Source organism: Cibotium barometz, chromosome 41 (genome assembly GCF_041138505.1).
Source record: "Cibotium barometz isolate CiBa-2024 chromosome 41, ASM4113850v1, whole genome shotgun sequence".
Classification (NCBI taxonomy): domain Eukaryota; kingdom Viridiplantae; phylum Streptophyta; class Polypodiopsida; order Cyatheales; family Cibotiaceae; genus Cibotium; species Cibotium barometz.
Genome location: NC_141086.1, coordinates 37,081,461 through 37,099,044, shown reverse-complemented (window position 1 = coordinate 37,099,044; position 17,584 = coordinate 37,081,461). Strand labels below are relative to the sequence as shown.

General features: G+C 45.3%; 1 protein-coding gene across 2 annotated transcripts in view; it reads right to left on the bottom strand.

Annotated features, from left to right (window-relative positions):
- LOC147614926 (protein unc-13 homolog) overlaps nucleotides 1-17,584 on the bottom strand; it is a 207,599-nt gene that overhangs the window by 58,764 nt on the left and 131,251 nt on the right. For both annotated transcript variants that reach the window (XM_086780241.1, XM_086780242.1), the window contains exons 11-16: nucleotides 9,707-9,937; nucleotides 9,404-9,484; nucleotides 9,115-9,207; nucleotides 8,799-8,984; nucleotides 8,514-8,666; nucleotides 8,298-8,390 (exon numbers count right to left, since the gene is read on the bottom strand). In XM_086780241.1, coding sequence (XP_086636367.1) covers nucleotides 8,298-8,390; nucleotides 8,514-8,666; nucleotides 8,799-8,984; nucleotides 9,115-9,207; nucleotides 9,404-9,484; nucleotides 9,707-9,937 — 837 coding nt within the window. The remainder of the gene's footprint in view (nucleotides 1-8,297; nucleotides 8,391-8,513; nucleotides 8,667-8,798; nucleotides 8,985-9,114; nucleotides 9,208-9,403; nucleotides 9,485-9,706; nucleotides 9,938-17,584) is intronic.

Here is a 17,584-nt window from a genome sequence, read left to right as displayed (position 1 = left end):
TCTCCTTTGTCTTCAACCACCAAAGACTTCGACATGAGTTCAACAAGAGGTCCCCTCTCTCTGTCCTCAAAGATTCCGACACCCGGTTTGCCTACAATTTTCTCATGTTGGGCCGGTTGAAGGATTGTAGCGGTGCTTTGAGGGGGCTTTTCCTTAGCGACGAGGTTGTCGCCATGCAAGAGTCCCATACAAACACACTGGCCAAGAGTGTAGGCTACGGGCAGATAACGCCTCTTGGTGGGAGCGTGTGAAGACCACAGATGCTATGGTGAGGCCCATAGTCCACCTATTGAGGATTGTAGACACTATGCAACCATGCATAGTCAAGGTCTATGAGGCCATGGATCGCATGATAGAGAAGTTGAAAGACTTCGTACCTGATGAAGACAGATACGTGGAATTCCTACTACTCTCCATTGCATGCAGCAGCTTATGTGGTGGACCCAGAATTCCAAGGCAACAAGCAGGAGAGCGACCGGGAGGTGAGCGCTGGATGGAGGATCATCTTGGATCGTCTTGTGCCTGATGCATCGGTTAGGCGCAAGATCAGGAACTAGCTTTCGATGTACAGGTCATTTCATGGCTCCTATGGCTGTCATGATGCACAGGTTGACCGCTCCAGAGTTGGTGCTGCTCTATGGTGGGAGGACTTTGGTGGTTCAGATGGACCGGAGCTACAGCAGCTTGCCATTCGCATACTTAGCCAGGCTGTCAGCTCCTCTTGCTTGGAGCAACTTTGGAGTATCTACAGCCACATTGCCTCTAGGAAGAGGAACCGACTCGGGGTAGAGCGTGCCAATGACCTTGTCTTCGTCAGCGCAAACTTGCGAATGCTTTGCAAGAGCATGACCAAGAAGGCAGATTCCTTCACCGAGTGGGGGATGAGTCAACAAGAAGAGCAACAAGAGGATGAGTGCAGGAGTAGCATGCCAGTGAGGATGAGACTGAGGATGAGCTTGATGCTTCTTTGGCACAAGCTACCCATGACCATGAGGCGAGCACTTTACGTGGATGAATATTCATTGATCATGATTCATGGGCCTTACTACTTAGCTCTAGCCTCTAGCCTCTAGTCTTCAGCACTTTTTTGTCATTGACTCATTTGAGTCCGTCCATGTATTCTGCCTCCTTAAGGCTTAGTCCTGACTCCTGACTCTTGAGTCATGACTCATTTTGTATCTACTTAATTATTAATATGACTCAAAAGCTTACCATTTTAGTGTAAATTTGTGCTCATTTTGATGTACTTCCAAAGTAGAATAAGTGTAGAGTAGAAAAATTTTAAAAAAAGGTATGTTTTGAGTGCCGTTCCCTCCCCCGTCCCTGTTCCCTACTGATGGCCGTCCCCCGTCCCGTCCCCGTCCCCGTCCCCCGTCCCTTGTGACTATGCAACCAAGAGCAACACTTCTAGGATGACCGTGTAACGATTGTGACTTAATCTCTCTAATTACACTTAATTATTCTTAATCATTGAAAGATCATTGGAAGGACACCAGTGAAGGGTCACATCCTGCCACATGGGTAATCACCAAAGGACACATCTATTCAAAGAGACACATCTATTGATCAAAGGACACATCTCTACGTCCAAAGGACAAAGCTATTCATTCAAGAGTCACACCCTTTCATTAGGGATGTGCCTCTTCAGGCCCTATTTAACAAGGCCATGTGTCTCAATGCAACAACATACAACTTTCCGCTCTAAGCATCTTACTTTCAGTGTTATATCTTTAATCACGTTTTATAAATTACTAGTAGGTTGAGAAGTCCTCACAATGGTATCAAAGCAAACAAACTCCAAGCTGTAGAATGCCCACAACCATACCCTAGCCCTAAAAATAAAAAAACGCTGATGCTAAAAATCAGCCAGCCTTAACCCTAAAACTAGGCTTAGCATGGTTTGTATGGAAGAGCAAGAAAGAATGCCCCATTCAATTTTGGCCCCTTTGCATAATTTTCCCCAAAATATATAGTAAGCCTTCTTAACAAAAAAAAAAATGGAAAGCTCACAGTCTTACCCAAGCAGCATGGAACAAACTCACGCATAGGACACCTTCCCTTGGAAGGAAGGGGGGGGTGGGGGGCGGGGGGGGGGGGGGGGGTGGGGGGGGCGAACTGAATCACTGCCAGATGAGCCACAAATTGATGCCCAGAGGGCTGGCCGTTTTGTTCTTGCATGTGCGCGGAAACATTGTTTTTATTTTCATTTAATTTTAATTCATAGGATAATGGCCATAGGCTGGTTGCTTCGTTTTTTTTTTTTTTGGTTATGTTGTTGCCTTGCAGGTGCTGAGCGGCCTGTCTAGGGTGGCCAGGCTGCTTACGTAGCCTGTGAAAAGGCTTTTGTAAAAGCCTTAATGTATAAGGCTAAGGCTTTAAAGCCTTAATGTTTTAAAAAAACATTACGCAAAAAAGAAACACAAGAAGGTTGTGTTGTTTCTTAAAGAAGGGGTGGTGCATGTAGAAAGGGTTGATTCAGCCCCTTTTCTTCTAGAAGCACATGGTCTCTCACTAGTTAATGGCTTTCCTCCAGAATACAACGGTTGCGGTTCCTCATCACTTTCAGCCTTTGCTTCGTGCCTCGTGCCTACAGTACCTGCACTAGTCAGGATCCTTCAAACACAAAAAATTCAGGTGTGACCAGCCCATACACTTTCATGTTTTCATCATCAAAATAAATCAAAAGCCACACCTATATCTAGAGCAACCAAAGCATGTGGCTTTTCCATGTTCACGAACCCTGTAGGTTCACTCTCTTCCGGGCACAACATGGCAAATGAACCTATTTAAACCAGTTCTTTCCCAATCACAGCACGAGATGCAAACCTAGATGGTGGCAATGCAAAATCAATTCCAGAAGACTTTGAAGACCTTTACTTCTCAGATGCAGCAACTGTAGTCCCGACAATCTCAACTGGTAAGTTCTACGGCTTCGATCGATGCACCAGTGCCAGACACCAACATAATACCCCCAGAGATAGAAGCTGATGACTAAAAAGTTATTTATCGTCTTTTACAAGCATCGAAAACTAAGAAACTGGACATTAAACCCCCTTATCTTTATTCTGGCCAATGCAACGTCGTGTTCTTGACCAATGGTTGTACAAGCTCCACTTGAACTTCGAATCCCTAGACCTCACCGATGCAAAAAAGATTACCTTCGCCGCATCTTTGCTGAAAGAAAATGCACTTTTATGGTGGCAGGAATGATTGCATGAGGGGAACATCGTACGCATGTGGGAGAAATTTCAGCATGTGATCCATAAACACTTTATACCTACCAATGCGGACTTTCAAGCACGGTCTTGACTACACCATTTGACCCAAACTGGCTCATTGGCCTCTTACATCTCGTCATTGGCCTTTTACACCTCGAAGTTTACCAACTTGGTTTGGACGTGACCAACCCTGTAACTCAAAGCAATTTACCCAATCCTCTTCTCAAAGACAACAAAATCGAGACTATGTACCATTGTTCAAGAAACCATCGTTGGTTTAAGTGCCCTAAACGTCCTAATAATCGGCAAAACTCCAACGTGGAACCTTCTACCTCCCAAGACAAGTCCCAAGTTCGGTATTCAAAAAATTCCAAAGGCAAGCGTGCTATGGTCCTATCTCAACATGCACAAGCATGTGTAATTACCTCCATGACACAAGCACAGTCTACCTCCACAATTCTGGCCTCGGTGTCCACACATGTGTTGACACTTACTGGCTCAATGTTTGCCTACTGAATCAGTGTTCTGATTAATAGCGGATGTTCTCACAACTTTGTGGACCACAACGATGGTTCAGAATTTGAAAACACGCACCACTCGCAGCTCCCACACTAAAGAGGTAGAGTTGGCACAGGCGAGCACCATGGCTCCTCGACTCACCTTTCCCATTCACCAATATACACTTTGAGCTTATGCCCCTATCCAGATAGGGCATGGATATATCAGTACGACCCTCTCAGCAGTTTTCACAGCCACACCTTATAGTTCCTCAAAAAATGGCATGGACATCGATCTCCAAGGTGTTTGTGAGAGACCCCATACTTACCCTGAGGTAATGCAAGGGGTGTCTCCCTAAATGAAGAACACATGTCCTCTATGACTGTCTGATGCAAAGTAGCCCCAACCTGGGCTCACCAGTAAGAAGTCGACAATACGCCTCATCGTAACAGGATCCGAGTAAAGTGTGTCACGAGCATCTTGCTAGTGTCCAACACTTTCTCTACGATAAAATGGGCCATGAGTAGCAAAGAAGTATATATTACATCTGCCTCCCGTCGGAATCCAAAATGACTCATGGAACCGTAGCAATACTCCGCTTTCTGCTCCAAGGAGTACTGAAGCTCAACACTAATAGTACATAGAGTATCTGCAATTCATTGGGCATCGGGGTGCTTTTAATGTTCCCTCTACGATGCAGATAGCCTACGTCTAATAGCCCTCTCATGCTCAATGACCTTCTGTCTCCTAAGTAAGCCCATCCTTCGGTAAAAATCACTAAAACGCTAGAATGCGGATGCCACTCTCTGGGGCATCAGAAAAGTCACATCCTTCGGTAAAAATCACTAAAACGCTAGAATGCGGATGCCACTCTCTGGGGCATCAGAAAAGTCACAAGACCTCCATACATCGATGACCTCCCGCGAAAGCCTTGCATCTGAGTAGAAACGCTCAAGAATACGCACCCGAGGAGTGTATCCTAGATCTCTAATACATAAAACCATTGGGCAATGATCAGATTTGGAAGCGCCAGATAATACGATTGTATGTCCTCCCCTGTCAATAACCCAAACATCAGCATAGCAGAAGGCATACATGCAACCCTCCATCGCTCCTCCTATGAGACCAAGAAAAGAGGAGAGAGGATGGCCTCCTATGAATATCATCTCAAGCCAACAATCTCTACCCTGTATAAGACCTCTCCCAGGAGGCCCTCAAGTGGGTGCACCATACCCACTTGTCCTCCTCTTTTGTCTACTAGTTGCTCAACCATATCAAAGTCACCCCCAATGATCCAAGCAAATCGAAGAGTGCCTTCCAAAAGGCGATCCTCTCCCCTCTATGATTAGGTGCATCATGTTCAGAATACCAATGTGTGTCCCATACTGCTGCTCTAGGTGGCAAAATGACCCCATGGCCGCCCCCTGCATACCATTAGCACACAGCCAGCATTTGATTCAGACCCTCTGCGGTCAGTGGGGGCAGTCACATGGAGATTCTGACCGCATGCAGAAGCGGCGGGAAGCTTTCTTGAGGCTCTGGAGGCCTAGCCCATTTCTCACAGATAGAGGTGGTGACCCCAACTCGCATTCCAGACCACCTATGTGGTTGTTTTCCCCCCCTCCCCCTGTATGAGATAGCCTTCTCCTCACAAAGCAGCCAGCAAGAGGAGAAGTGTCTCTTCCCCTTATGACCACTTGATTCCCGCCCTTATATGAAGCAAGCTTGTATCTAGCCCTTCGTGGTTGTATCTAGCCCTTTGTGGCTGTCTTTTATTAACTAATAGAAGGATCTTTTTTCCCGGGGAAAAAAAAAGAATCTGACAAAGGTCAGGAGCTGTTAGCTGAATCAGATTAAAGTCAGGCAAACTTCAGTTGAGAGTCAGCTGGGGTCAGTTTAGGTCAGCATCAGAGGGTCAGCTAATTAATACAGAAGAGGGCAAGGTGTCCGACTATGTCAGCAGAGATTCAAAGGATAGTTGCAGGGCTGCTATGTGTCCTGGGCTGGACGTTTTCAGTGGATTGGATGCTATAGAGGCCAATGTCCAAAGTCTGTTTTTCTTTTCCCAACGTCTCCACCCCCAATCCCTCCGGGACATCGACCATGACTACATGTACTACTACCATTGTTGTATACTCTCCATCACCTTAGGCATGCCATCATCAGTCTTTGTTTCATGGGTAACCTCCTCGTTGGCCTTAGCCGATTGTTTCCAACCACATAGGTTTCCACCTCCCATGCCCCCTGCATCTTCCATAGTTTTATGTGTTTCTACCATCTCCTCCTCCAAGTAACTCTCCAGCCTCACCGATTCATTGGTGACCCTTCCGCACCCTAACCTGCCACAATTTCGCCTCCCCACTGAGCTCCTCTCCCTTTACGATGGCTCTCCCATCTCCATCTTCACCACCATAGATACACCCCTTTCAAGGTCCAAGGAGTTACCCCTACTGGAGGCCACCATGGATATAGTTGTTCTCACCACCTGGTCATCCACAATTCCTGACCTTTCTTCACCACTGGCCCTAGTGGCATCCCATGTCACACCCTCACGCTCATCCTCAGCTTGTCCATGTCCACCTATCGTCCTCTCCACCACCACCCGCATTGCCCTAGGTGCACTCATCCTTAATACATCCCTCGGCCTCTCCATACACCCATCACCTTTACCAGAAATTCCTGAGTCCTCAATTCTCTCCCTCCACAGATAGTACTCCAGATGCTCATGCTATACCCTTCACCAACCTTCCACCTCTACCAGACCACCTCTTCCTCCGGCCTGCTCAACTCACTCATTGTCTCGTCTGCAGCATTGAGCAAAACTTTCTAGATGCATGGAGTCTCACTAACGCTATTTCATTTTGCTTTCCAAGGAGATAGCTCTCCATTGTGCAGAGGCCGAGCCTACTCCTCATCTCCATCATCAGCACACAGGGGATCAAGTCATCATCACCCAGCTTTGCGGCAAGATGGCTTCTCTGCAAAAGGCTTTCTTCTCAAGAGCACTTGGCTTCTACTGAGACCACTGTTTCAGCGAGCACACCTTACTGAGGTCAAGGCTGAGTTGGCACCCCTCCATGCTTATTCTGTGCAGCAATCTGAGGAGCTCTCCATGCTTTGAGCTCAGGCACGGCGGAGCTGGTGACACTCTGTCAGGCCCTCCAGTTCACTTAGGGTGGACCAGTTATTCCAGCCTTTACATCAGCTGCACCCACCCCAAGTCACTCCACCACGGCCACGATAAAAGGAATTTCATCTGTAGGGCCTAGCCGCTCCACTGCATTAGATGCTAGTTTTATGATTTTAGCCTTCAGTTATATTATCATTTTGATTTTCAAACTCATCGTATATATTTCATGAGACACTAGAGCCAACACTGACCAGCGATGCACCAACTTGCACAGCATCTACTGCACCGATGACGGTCTTTCTTGGATGACCCGAAACATCGCACAGCCTCTAATGACAAAATTCTCACTCTTGGGACTTCCTGGGGACTAGTTGTTTGTGAGTGCCACAATGTGAGCTTGGTTGTATCATCTTTCAAAAGGAATAGTTTTTCTATGGGAACATATTTTTTCTGTGCATTGGTATTAATATGGCACTGCATGTCTTGTCAAGTGGTGTTTCAATAATTGTCTCTCTTCATTGTCGTGTGTGTCTCGTGAAGCAGGAACTGTTTGTGTTTTCGATGGGACCATGTTTTTTCTGTGCATTGGTATTAATAAGGCCAAATGACCATTAACCTAACGAATTCTTCCTCTGGAAAAAAACTCAAAAAAACTCTCATCAATATGACAAGTGATAAAATCTCTCCATCTCAACCACTCATAAAAGTTGTTTGAGATGGAACGATAGAAAAAAGTCCTGCTAAATCTAGTAAATGAATATAGAAGAAATTGTATTGATTTAGATATTGAAAGTTGAAACTCTCACTGAATATGAGAATGTGTATGGGTAATAAACCAAAGAAAATCTTAAAGCGTAGTGCAAGTTTGGAAGGTCAAGAACTCAAAGAACGGAGTGAGACACGTTGAGAACTTGGTGCTCTTGTGTGTGAGCAAGTTGCTTAAGGATAGAAACGCAATAACGAGAGGATGTAGCGAGAGCTCTAGCTTGAGCTCGCTTCCCATTGGGGCCATTAAACCTGAGGTTGTTGCTTACTGTAGGTCCATAATTTAATGCTCCCCATGAGTCCACAACCTAGCCATGTTGGCTAGTTTTCTCAAGCTAGAAAGTCTGCTAGAATGCTGCAAACTTTAGCAAGTCTATCTCCATCCTATGCTACTACACACAAAACTTGTGTCATTTGTGCAGCTGTTTACGCTCAATTATTTCAAGACTATTTAAAATTAGTCAATTAGGTATACGCCATACTCAAACGGTACCGTGCAGCTCTCCCATTGGTCTCTCTGTTCTTTCAGACTAAGAGTGTAAAATAGCTTTAGTTTTTGCACAAAAGGTCCTCTACCCTAACTTCAGTTCTACTTAAGAAGAATTAGCACATCAAAAGTACAAGGCACACTAAAATTACTGAATACCATGTGAAAATACCAAATTTACTTGAGCATATGTACATACCTCATCGGTGACTGCTTTGTCAACACACTCAGAGACACTTGCAAGTTGACTATTGACCCACTGCATGATAAGACTACTTGCAACCACTTCTACCTTGAATGGTCACCCAAAACCTCAGATTATGTCAGCCACAATATAAAATCATTTGAACTTCTCAAAAGAGCAGTAAAATAAATGAAAACAGCTTAGACCATGATATTCACAAGTAATTTTAACCTGATAAGGTACAAGTTGTTGTTTGTAGTTGTTACTGCCTTCATCACTCACACTTAAAATCAATTGCCTCAAGTAAGATTCCAATCTGTCAGCTGCAGGAAGAACTGATGTCACGTCCTCTGTAAGATTTTGAACCCCCTCAACAAAAGGCTTCTGCAACAGCACAAACAGACAATATCACAGAACAAATTCCCATAATGAAAACCGGTCTTCCATTGAAATTATTGGTTCAAATAAAAAGAACACTTAAGCTTAGCAGGAAAAAAAGGGCTTTGAGGCAATCACCAGTTCTGAATAATAGAGGTTATGTAGAAGCAATGCAGAGATTGCTTGAGCCTGTGGGTGCCAACGAGCAAGGATGGGAGAAAACATAGACACCTCTCTCTTAGCCAATACTAGGACCTCTTCAGCAAGCAATGCCAAGGGATGATCAGTCTGGGATTCCCATTTTGAGTCCACCACTTCAAGAGCCTGTGCAGGAATAGTTATATTTCATATTGGCTGTTTAAAGTCTACCATGAGAAAGTATCAAATGCAGCTATCAGCATTTGACCAAGGAAGGTACTGAAGAACAAAGCATGTGGATTGCAGGTGCACTTACATGCTCAAAAGCCTTTGCCACTGAGGACGATATGTAATCTTTTGCTTGTTTGGCAACAGCAACAATGTCAGCTGTTGATGACAGTTTATTGCTCTGCAAAACATCCAAAGAAAGACACCAGAAGCTTCAGCGGTATAATGTTTCTAAAAGACCTGTATTGAAGATCCAAGAACTGAACTGTTCAAAGATGATGATTTGTTTCCATAAATTGCAGGTAAAAATGTTAATGATGGCATTTCTGCAATTTTAAAAATCTGGAATAAAGCAAAACCATCAAAAAGCACTTTACCCCAGATTGATCAATTTCATCAGCTATAAGCCTGCTCGCAATCATTGCAATGGTTACAAGGGCATCCATCTTGCGTAAATCCTGTATAATCGAGATGGTACTAGTTATAAACAGTGCTAAAAGGGTCACAGGATGTAATTCAGTTATCCTCCAGTCACATTCCCTTAAGATCCTACAAACTGATTCAACTAGTAGAGCTTGACACTTATTCGATAATTGACTTGAGAAGAAAACTAATTCATTGTTTTTTACAATCTATACAGATAAGACACCAATCAAAAGTTTAAAAGAAGATTGCATTACCTCTAAAAAATGTGCATGATAGTTCTCAAGACGCATGTCTGCCCAAAGCTTGATGGGAATAAGAACAGACTGCACATACGTAAGTTCTTGAGAACTATCCTTGCTGTTGGAAATTGAGCGAAGGCTCTTCATATAACTTCTTTCTTGAGCCCCTCGTTGCCCATCAGATGCAATCCTTTTCATTTGCTGTGTTGCATGTTGTAACAAAGCAGCTTCCCCTTTCAAAACAAACTTTATGCAGGTAAAGCTATCAGATCATGAAGGAAAGTTTCGTAAAACAATCTAGCATCATGTCTAACAAGAAAAGCAACCCTAGTATGAGCTCCTCAACAGATTGGCACTAGGCCAAGTAATCCAACTAAAAATGTCCCTTTAGAATGTGGAATCACTTAAATCGTGGTGTTTAGCTCAACAGCAGCCAGCTTGTTTACATTTTGGCACTTTGTCTATGTATTATTGTAAGCAATACATTATCAGTGTGGTCATTCCACAAACAATCAATCCACACGACCAGTAACATAACAGACAGATTAAACTCTCGACAACAGCAGTGAAATGAAATACTTCCTGCATTTGACCCAGATCACATTCTCCAGCTGGTAGAGGGATCGAGTCTCAGTCGGAAGATTGCTGGATCAAATCTCACTCGCTGCGTGTTTGCGGGTGTCCCCTGTTAGGGGACAGCTGCCACTCTATACCGCTAAAGCAAGCCACTGATCTCAAGCTTGCAAGAGAGAGAGAGAGAGAGAGAGAGAGAGAGAGAGAGAGATTAACGTCTTCAAAAGGGCGAAGTGACCTATGACACGAAAATTATTACATCAAGTCCATGTGATACAATGTTTGAGTTATATAAAAAAATGGAAATGCTAGGAACTGAAAATGAAAAGCTAAAGCCGGTACTACAACCGAGAGTGTATAGCTCTCTACCCTCATCCTAATATATCCCTCATCGGGAGCTACTGCATGGTGCTCAGGGTGGTGGGACTGAGCTGGCTGAGAGAAGGTCCTCCTGTGGTGGGAGATGATGACCGTGATCTGCCTGAAGTATCAGGATCGCTGGATAGAGAGAGAAATGAAATGATATGATATATTAACGTCTCTAAAAGGCCATAATGGCCTATGAGACCAAAATTGAGAGTACATCTGAAGTTGGTGTCTCATCAAAGAGAAAAACTAAATGAGACTAAAAAGTACAATACACTGATTGTCTTATAGTTATAAGAACAGAATTGTAAGACTTCGAGATGATACTCAGTAGAAAATACTGGACAAGACTGGAAAATACAAGAAAATGTATATCAAGTAGATCCATGTATGCTGATCAGATGAAGTGTTGCCCTCTCCTTAGATCAAATATCTCCGCCATGGGGCTGTCTAGAATGGAGAGGTCGTAGAAGCGAGGTAGGCTCTGATTTGGCGATGCTGAGGATGCCGTGGTCGGGATCCTAGTGGGCGTGGCCGACGAGCACAACATAAGATGACTACTCTATCAGTGGTGACTCCCTAGGAGCGTGGTCAGTGCCCTAATGGCCCAATGGAGGAGGTATCAGGAGGTGTGTGGGCTGGGTTGCTGGTGCTGGTCCCGAAGAAATCTGTCAGGGTGTTCTGTTTAGGTACATCATGGCTCGGTCTCTTGGCTGCCAAGAGGGTCTCTCTCTGTCTCCTGAGCTCAAGTAGGAACAATCCCAAGCATCTCTGATCCTCAATCTCCATGACCCTGCGTAACGGCCCAAAACCCTTTCGGAAGAGGCAATCATATCTCCCTCGGATATCATAAAAGACTGTACATCGGCAAATGAAGTGCTCCTCTGTCTCTGCCTCCTTGTAGCATAGCTGACAAATGCAGTAATCCAAGATTTGATGCACGTGATGAGGTCCGGATCTGTCCAATGGCACAACGTATCCCATGTGATATGTGTACATCCATGTACGCCGGGCGGGTGATCAAATCATCTGGTGAGAGGTGTAGAAAATGGCTCTTGTAATGAGCCATTTTCGTGCGTAAGGGCTCAAGGGGACTAGCCCATGTCCTCTCTGTGTCCACTCGCATGATATCCATCCTGATCACGCGGGTGGGTGATCAAATCATCTGGTAAGAGGTGTAGAAAATGGCTCATGTAATGAGCCATTTTCGTGCCTAAGGGCTCAAGGGGACTAGTCCATGTCCTCTCTGTGTCCACTCGCATGATATCCATCCTGATCAAGCGGTTTTGCTCTGAGCAGGCAAGATCCAAATATAGACAATCCAGACTGTACTGAAAGGGTGGTAGTGCCTCTATCCGCAAACCATCATCTCATCTGAGCGTACCAGCAATGAGTATCTCCATCCTTTGCCAACTGTATGGATGAGTTCAATGCGAATCGGGAGTACCTCTGCTGAGGGAGCTCCCATAGCCACTGTAAAAAGGTAACTGCCTGGAATAGGGCCTGGGTCACTACTCTTGCGGCACCCAGCTCAGCCCGAACAATCTCATGTGGTACTGATGATTTGCTCCGAATCATGAGGGCAATCATCATAATCAGTGGTCTCTCCATTGTGGTCTCTCCATTTGCCTCCATCCCTCATCTGTCCCTCTCTAAGATCTGTGATGTATGCTGGGCTCCCAAATTGGAGCTCCGTACAGGAGGGTTGGTGTGACAAGCGTATCAAATAGCCACAATTTGGTGCGTATCAAATAGCCACAATTTGGTGCGTGGCTCCTGAAACTGTATGTGTGCACACTGCCTCTCAAGTGCCCCCAAGGCTGCATGCCCTCGAGCTAATCTAGCTGCTGCTGCCCCCTTCAGGGAGAAACGCGGTCCTGTGAAAGTAACTCCCAAGTAGACATATGAGCTGACGTACTCAACCGGCTCCTCGGAAAGTGAACTGAGACACTAATCTCGTCACCCATGCCTGTGTGGTGTTAAACACCATAACCTTGGTTTTCACAAGGTTCACTGTCAGATTTCTATCCGCACAGAAAGCCTGTAATGCATCCAGGTGTCTCTGTAATCCCTCCGAAGAGTCTCAGATTAGAACAATATCATCAGCATATAACAAGATGGGTATCAACACGCCAGGCATGCCCCTGGACCTCCCAATATGTCTACATAATCGGAGACCGCATCAATGTACAGTCCGCATCAATGTACAGTCCAAAGAGGGTGGGTGATAGCGGGCATCCTTGCTTCACCCCTATCATGCTGGTCACCATATCGAATAGTCTACCTGGAGCTCGGAGTCAGCTTGTCACAGACTCATACAAAGCATATATCCCGCACTGCATATCCTCGAGTACCTCAATGTAATGCAATCTGCCTGGCACATGGTACGGTATCTAAGGCTTTCCTGAAGTTCACAAAGCAGCAGTATATCCTTCTCTTCTGTGCCGTGCCCTCTTCAATAAGTGCCCGAAGTGTCAGTATGTGATCCAAGGTAGTAAAATCCTCTCCTGAAGAAGCCTATCCATGTGCTCGATGACCATGCCTCTCTACCCAACAGCTCAGCTCCGACTCCAATATAGAGCCATATAGTTTGGTCAAGTAATGACCAATCATGATCGTCCTGTAATTGCTTGGTACCATGGGGTCCCCATTCTTAAAGAGTGGTACAATGATATGCTCTGTCCAGCTTGCCGGGAAACCGTCACAAATGGCACGATTAAACACATGTACGATGAGCGGAGCCAAAGTGTCGCGTGCATATGAGAAGTGCTCTCCAACTAGCCCATCATGATTCTGTGCCTTTCCATTCTGTAACCTGTCTATCGCACCTAGCACCACCCGCATAGTAAAAAAGGTGCTGCTAGCCGGTCTAGCTCCCAATGGAGGGGGGGTGGGGGGCTGTCCCGGTTCATCATATAGCTCTCTAGCATAAGTATGCCATGCCTCACGGGAGTACCAGGCTGTCTCTCCTGAAACATCTTCGATGCCCTCTTGTTGTCCTTCCCCAGGAAGAGTTGGTAGATCTCCTCCTCTAGCTTAGCTAGGTAGGCTCGTTTCTTCCTCTGCACAAGGCGCCAAAAGATCATCCTAGCCTGTCTATGTGTGCGAGTCCCAATGGCGTTGTAGCTGTGCTCGTGTCTCATGACACTCATCATCATACCAATTGTTCTGTGGGGCAGTATTGAAAAGGGGGGGGGAGGGGGGGGGGGGGGATCATAGTGCAGGGAAACGCATATGAGACAGATGCATGTAGTACACCTGCCACTCCTCTCGTGATCTCGTCTAGAGGGCTATGCGGGTCTAAAGCGAACAAGCCTTTAAATACTGCATCTCGGTAAACCCCAACTGTCTCACGTGTAAACCGATATCTCAGGTACCTAGGTAGATGAGTGGTTGGACCATCTCTCAGGGATCTACCTACTAGTGTGAAACTCACGTATGCATGATCGGCTGCTATGCCAATGGGCCGATTGGAAATCGTGAAACCCCGCACATCAGGTATCAATGAAGGAGATCCCATCAAGTAGTCCACTGTGCTCGCTCCCCCTTTAGAGTTCCAGTGTGTGGGAGCATCTGATTCTTGCCATCTTGATAGGCCATTGTATATGACCAACCCATGTGCACTCCCGAGTGTGAGAAAATGCCTGCCATAATATGTAATCTCCCCCTCATCCTGTGCTGATCTCTGCAACCCTACATCCTCTGCCGTGATCTCCCGGTACGTAGCCTCTTGAGTATCATGCAGCTCTGTCTGCTATGTGCCTGTACGTGCATTAAAGTCTCCCAACAGTAATATGTCTCCCATGCTAGCAAACCTCATGATATTATCATATAGTGGCGTATAGGGCGACTCTCCTGATAGTACGCCAGTTCAGGATGCAAGACGGATCGTTAGCCACTGAGCCCGGGGAAATTAGAGCTATTGCCACTGAGTTCTATAGAGACCTGTTTTCAGCAGAGCCAACCACGGAGGCACATGATGCTTGCAGACAGACTGTGTGGGCCCATGTGCAGAGGAGGGTCACAGATCAAATGCGCACAGTTTTGGGTGAGCACATTTCAGAGGATGAGCTTGTTGAGGCTTTGAGGGTCCTTGCGCGTCATTGTTGCCCTGGGGAGGACCGATTGACGCCTGCCTTTTTTATGCGCTATTGGGACCTTTTGGGACCAGGCCTCCGCAGGGGTTTTCAGTATGTTTTGGACACTGGGTGATGCCACAAAGTTTTTCAGAGGGCTTGATCTTTCTTATCCCCAAGGGGGAGGGAGTGTCAGATGATATTCGGCATTGGAGGCCTATTACGATCCTCAATACTGTCTACAAGGTCCTAGCAATTGTTGGGTGTTGGACTCACACACTCACACACACAAACCTGCACATTAGGATTAGGTGCAGAGTAGAGAAGCTCACACAGAGAAATGAGAGAGAGAGAGAGAGAGAGAGAGAAAGAGCCAAAAGTGTGGTATCCACCAAATGCAAGTCAACCCTTGCATGTGTGCCACATCCATATAATATAGAAGTACAAAATATTCTATGTTAGTGTCCTTTCACACTTGATGTCCAAGGGGAAAAACCACATGGGAAAAAGTGCCCTTGGTTAAGCCCTGTTCACACATAGCACTACCATAAGTGAGCATATGCCTACAAATCCCCCCTGTAGTGGGAGTGTGAACCTGTACAAGGTAGCAGATCACTCTCTGTATGAGAGTAAGCCCAAAGCTTTGTGGAAAGCTCCAAACTTTTCTCGAGGTAAAGCCTTTGTGAATAGATCTGCAACATTATCCTGTGTAGGGCAATAAGATAAACTGATCTCCCCTGCATATAGCCTCTCTCTGACATAGTGATAATGAATCTCTATGTGCTTGGTACGTGCATGAAATACTGGATTTCGTGCCACGGCCATAGCACTCTGGCTATCAGTGAGAATGGTGGTGGGTGTCTGCTGACACTCACGAATGGTGGTGGGTGTCTGCTGACACTCACGAAGATCAGCCAATAGTCTCCTCAACCATACACAATCTACTACAGCTGTAAAGACTGCCCTGTACTCAGCCTCACAAGTAGATGTAGCAACAGTGGGTTGCTTTTTACTCAACCAAGATATGCATGAACTGCCAAGAAAAAAACAATTCCCACTGGTGGATTGCCTGGTATCATAATCACCAGCCCAATCTGAATCACTGTATGCATAAAGCTACAAGCTACCCCCCCTGGGATAGAACAAACCAAGATCCAGGGTACCCTTAAGATAACGAAAAATGCGTTTGACTGCTTGCCAATGCTTTGTGCCTGGGCTGTGCATGAATTTGCTCAACAAAGACACTCCAAAAGATATGTCTAGCCTCGTGTTACACAAGTAAATGAGGGATCCCACTGCCTGGCTGTAAATGCCGGCCTCAAAAGGTTCTCCAATATCATGCATAGTAAGCCGTACACCTGGTTCTACCGGAGTAGAAATGGACTTACATTCATCCATGTGAAACCTTTTTAGCAAACTTTTTATGTACTTAGTTTGCTGCATAACAATGCCATCATCTGTACGCATAAATTGTATGCCGAGATAGTAGTGTAAAGGCCCCAAATCTGACATATCAAATTCAGCTTTCAAATCAGCTTTGAAATCTGAAATTTGTGCTTTGCTAGTACCTGTAATGAGCATGTCATCTACATACAAGATGACTGATGAAAATATCGGCATCGGTTTTCTTCACATACAATGTGCTTTCAGCTGGACTATTCTCATAACCTTGGCTGGTTAGATGAGCATGTATCTTATCATACCAAGCTCTTAGAGCTTGCTTTAACCCATACAATGCTTTGTGTAACCTACATACTTAATGTTCCTCACCAGGAACTACGAAACCAATGGGCTGATTTACATATACTTCCTCCTGTAAATCCCCATTTAAGAATGCAGTTTTGATGTCCAATTGATGCACTTTCCATCCTTTATGGGCAGCCAATGCAATCACTGATCTTATTGTGGTCATTCTCGAAGTAGGAGCAAAAGTCTCTTCATAATCTATTCCCTTTTTCTGGGAGTAGCCTTTAGCCACAAGTCTTTCTTTGTACCTGTCAATAGTACCATCAGACTTTCTTTTGACTTTGTACACCCAGTTTGTTCCAATGACATGCTTGCCTTTAGGCAATTCCACAAGATCCCATGTATTGTTCTTTGATAGAAGAAATTTCAGCTTGCATAGCTTGCAACCAATGCTCATTCTCATGTGCTTCTTCATAAGAAGAAGGCTCTTCTGAATCAAAGAGACCACCCATTGCTAATGCAGACTCCCCACGATGTATATTCAAAGCATGGCTGGAACTAGCCCTTGTTCTACCTGTGAGTGGAGCTGCAAGTTTGCTTTCTTGCAAAGTTTTCAGCAACCATCTTGGCACTGACTTGGCTGTGTCTATGGCTGCTTGCTCTTCCCTGACAAGATCTTCCACTTCTTCCATAGAAGGGGGCTGAATGGCTGGCTGTTCCACATGTTCTACATGAGGATTTTCTTGTGTTGGGGCTGGCTGATCTGAATCCCCCCTAATTGCAATGGGTAAAAGTCCATCAAACATGTCTTGTATGCCTGTATCATTGCTTTTATACAAGCTGTACATGGGCTGTTCTGAATTTTCAGCAAATACCACATCTCTACTGACAAAAATCCTTCGTGTAGTTGGATTATAAAGACGGTATCCTTTGCTCTCATTGCTGCAGCCCACAAAAATGCATTTGATTGCTTTGTCATCTAGCTTTGTTCGCAGTTGTTCTGGCACATGTGCATATGCCAAACACCCAAATGTACGCATACAATCCACTGTTGGCTTTCGGCTATACCAAGCCTCAAATGGTGTTATGGTTTTCAAAGCTTTTGTTGGACACCGTTTCAACACATGAGTTGCACACATTATAGCTTCCATCCAAAATTTATGAGGCAACTTTTGTGCTTTCACCATGCATC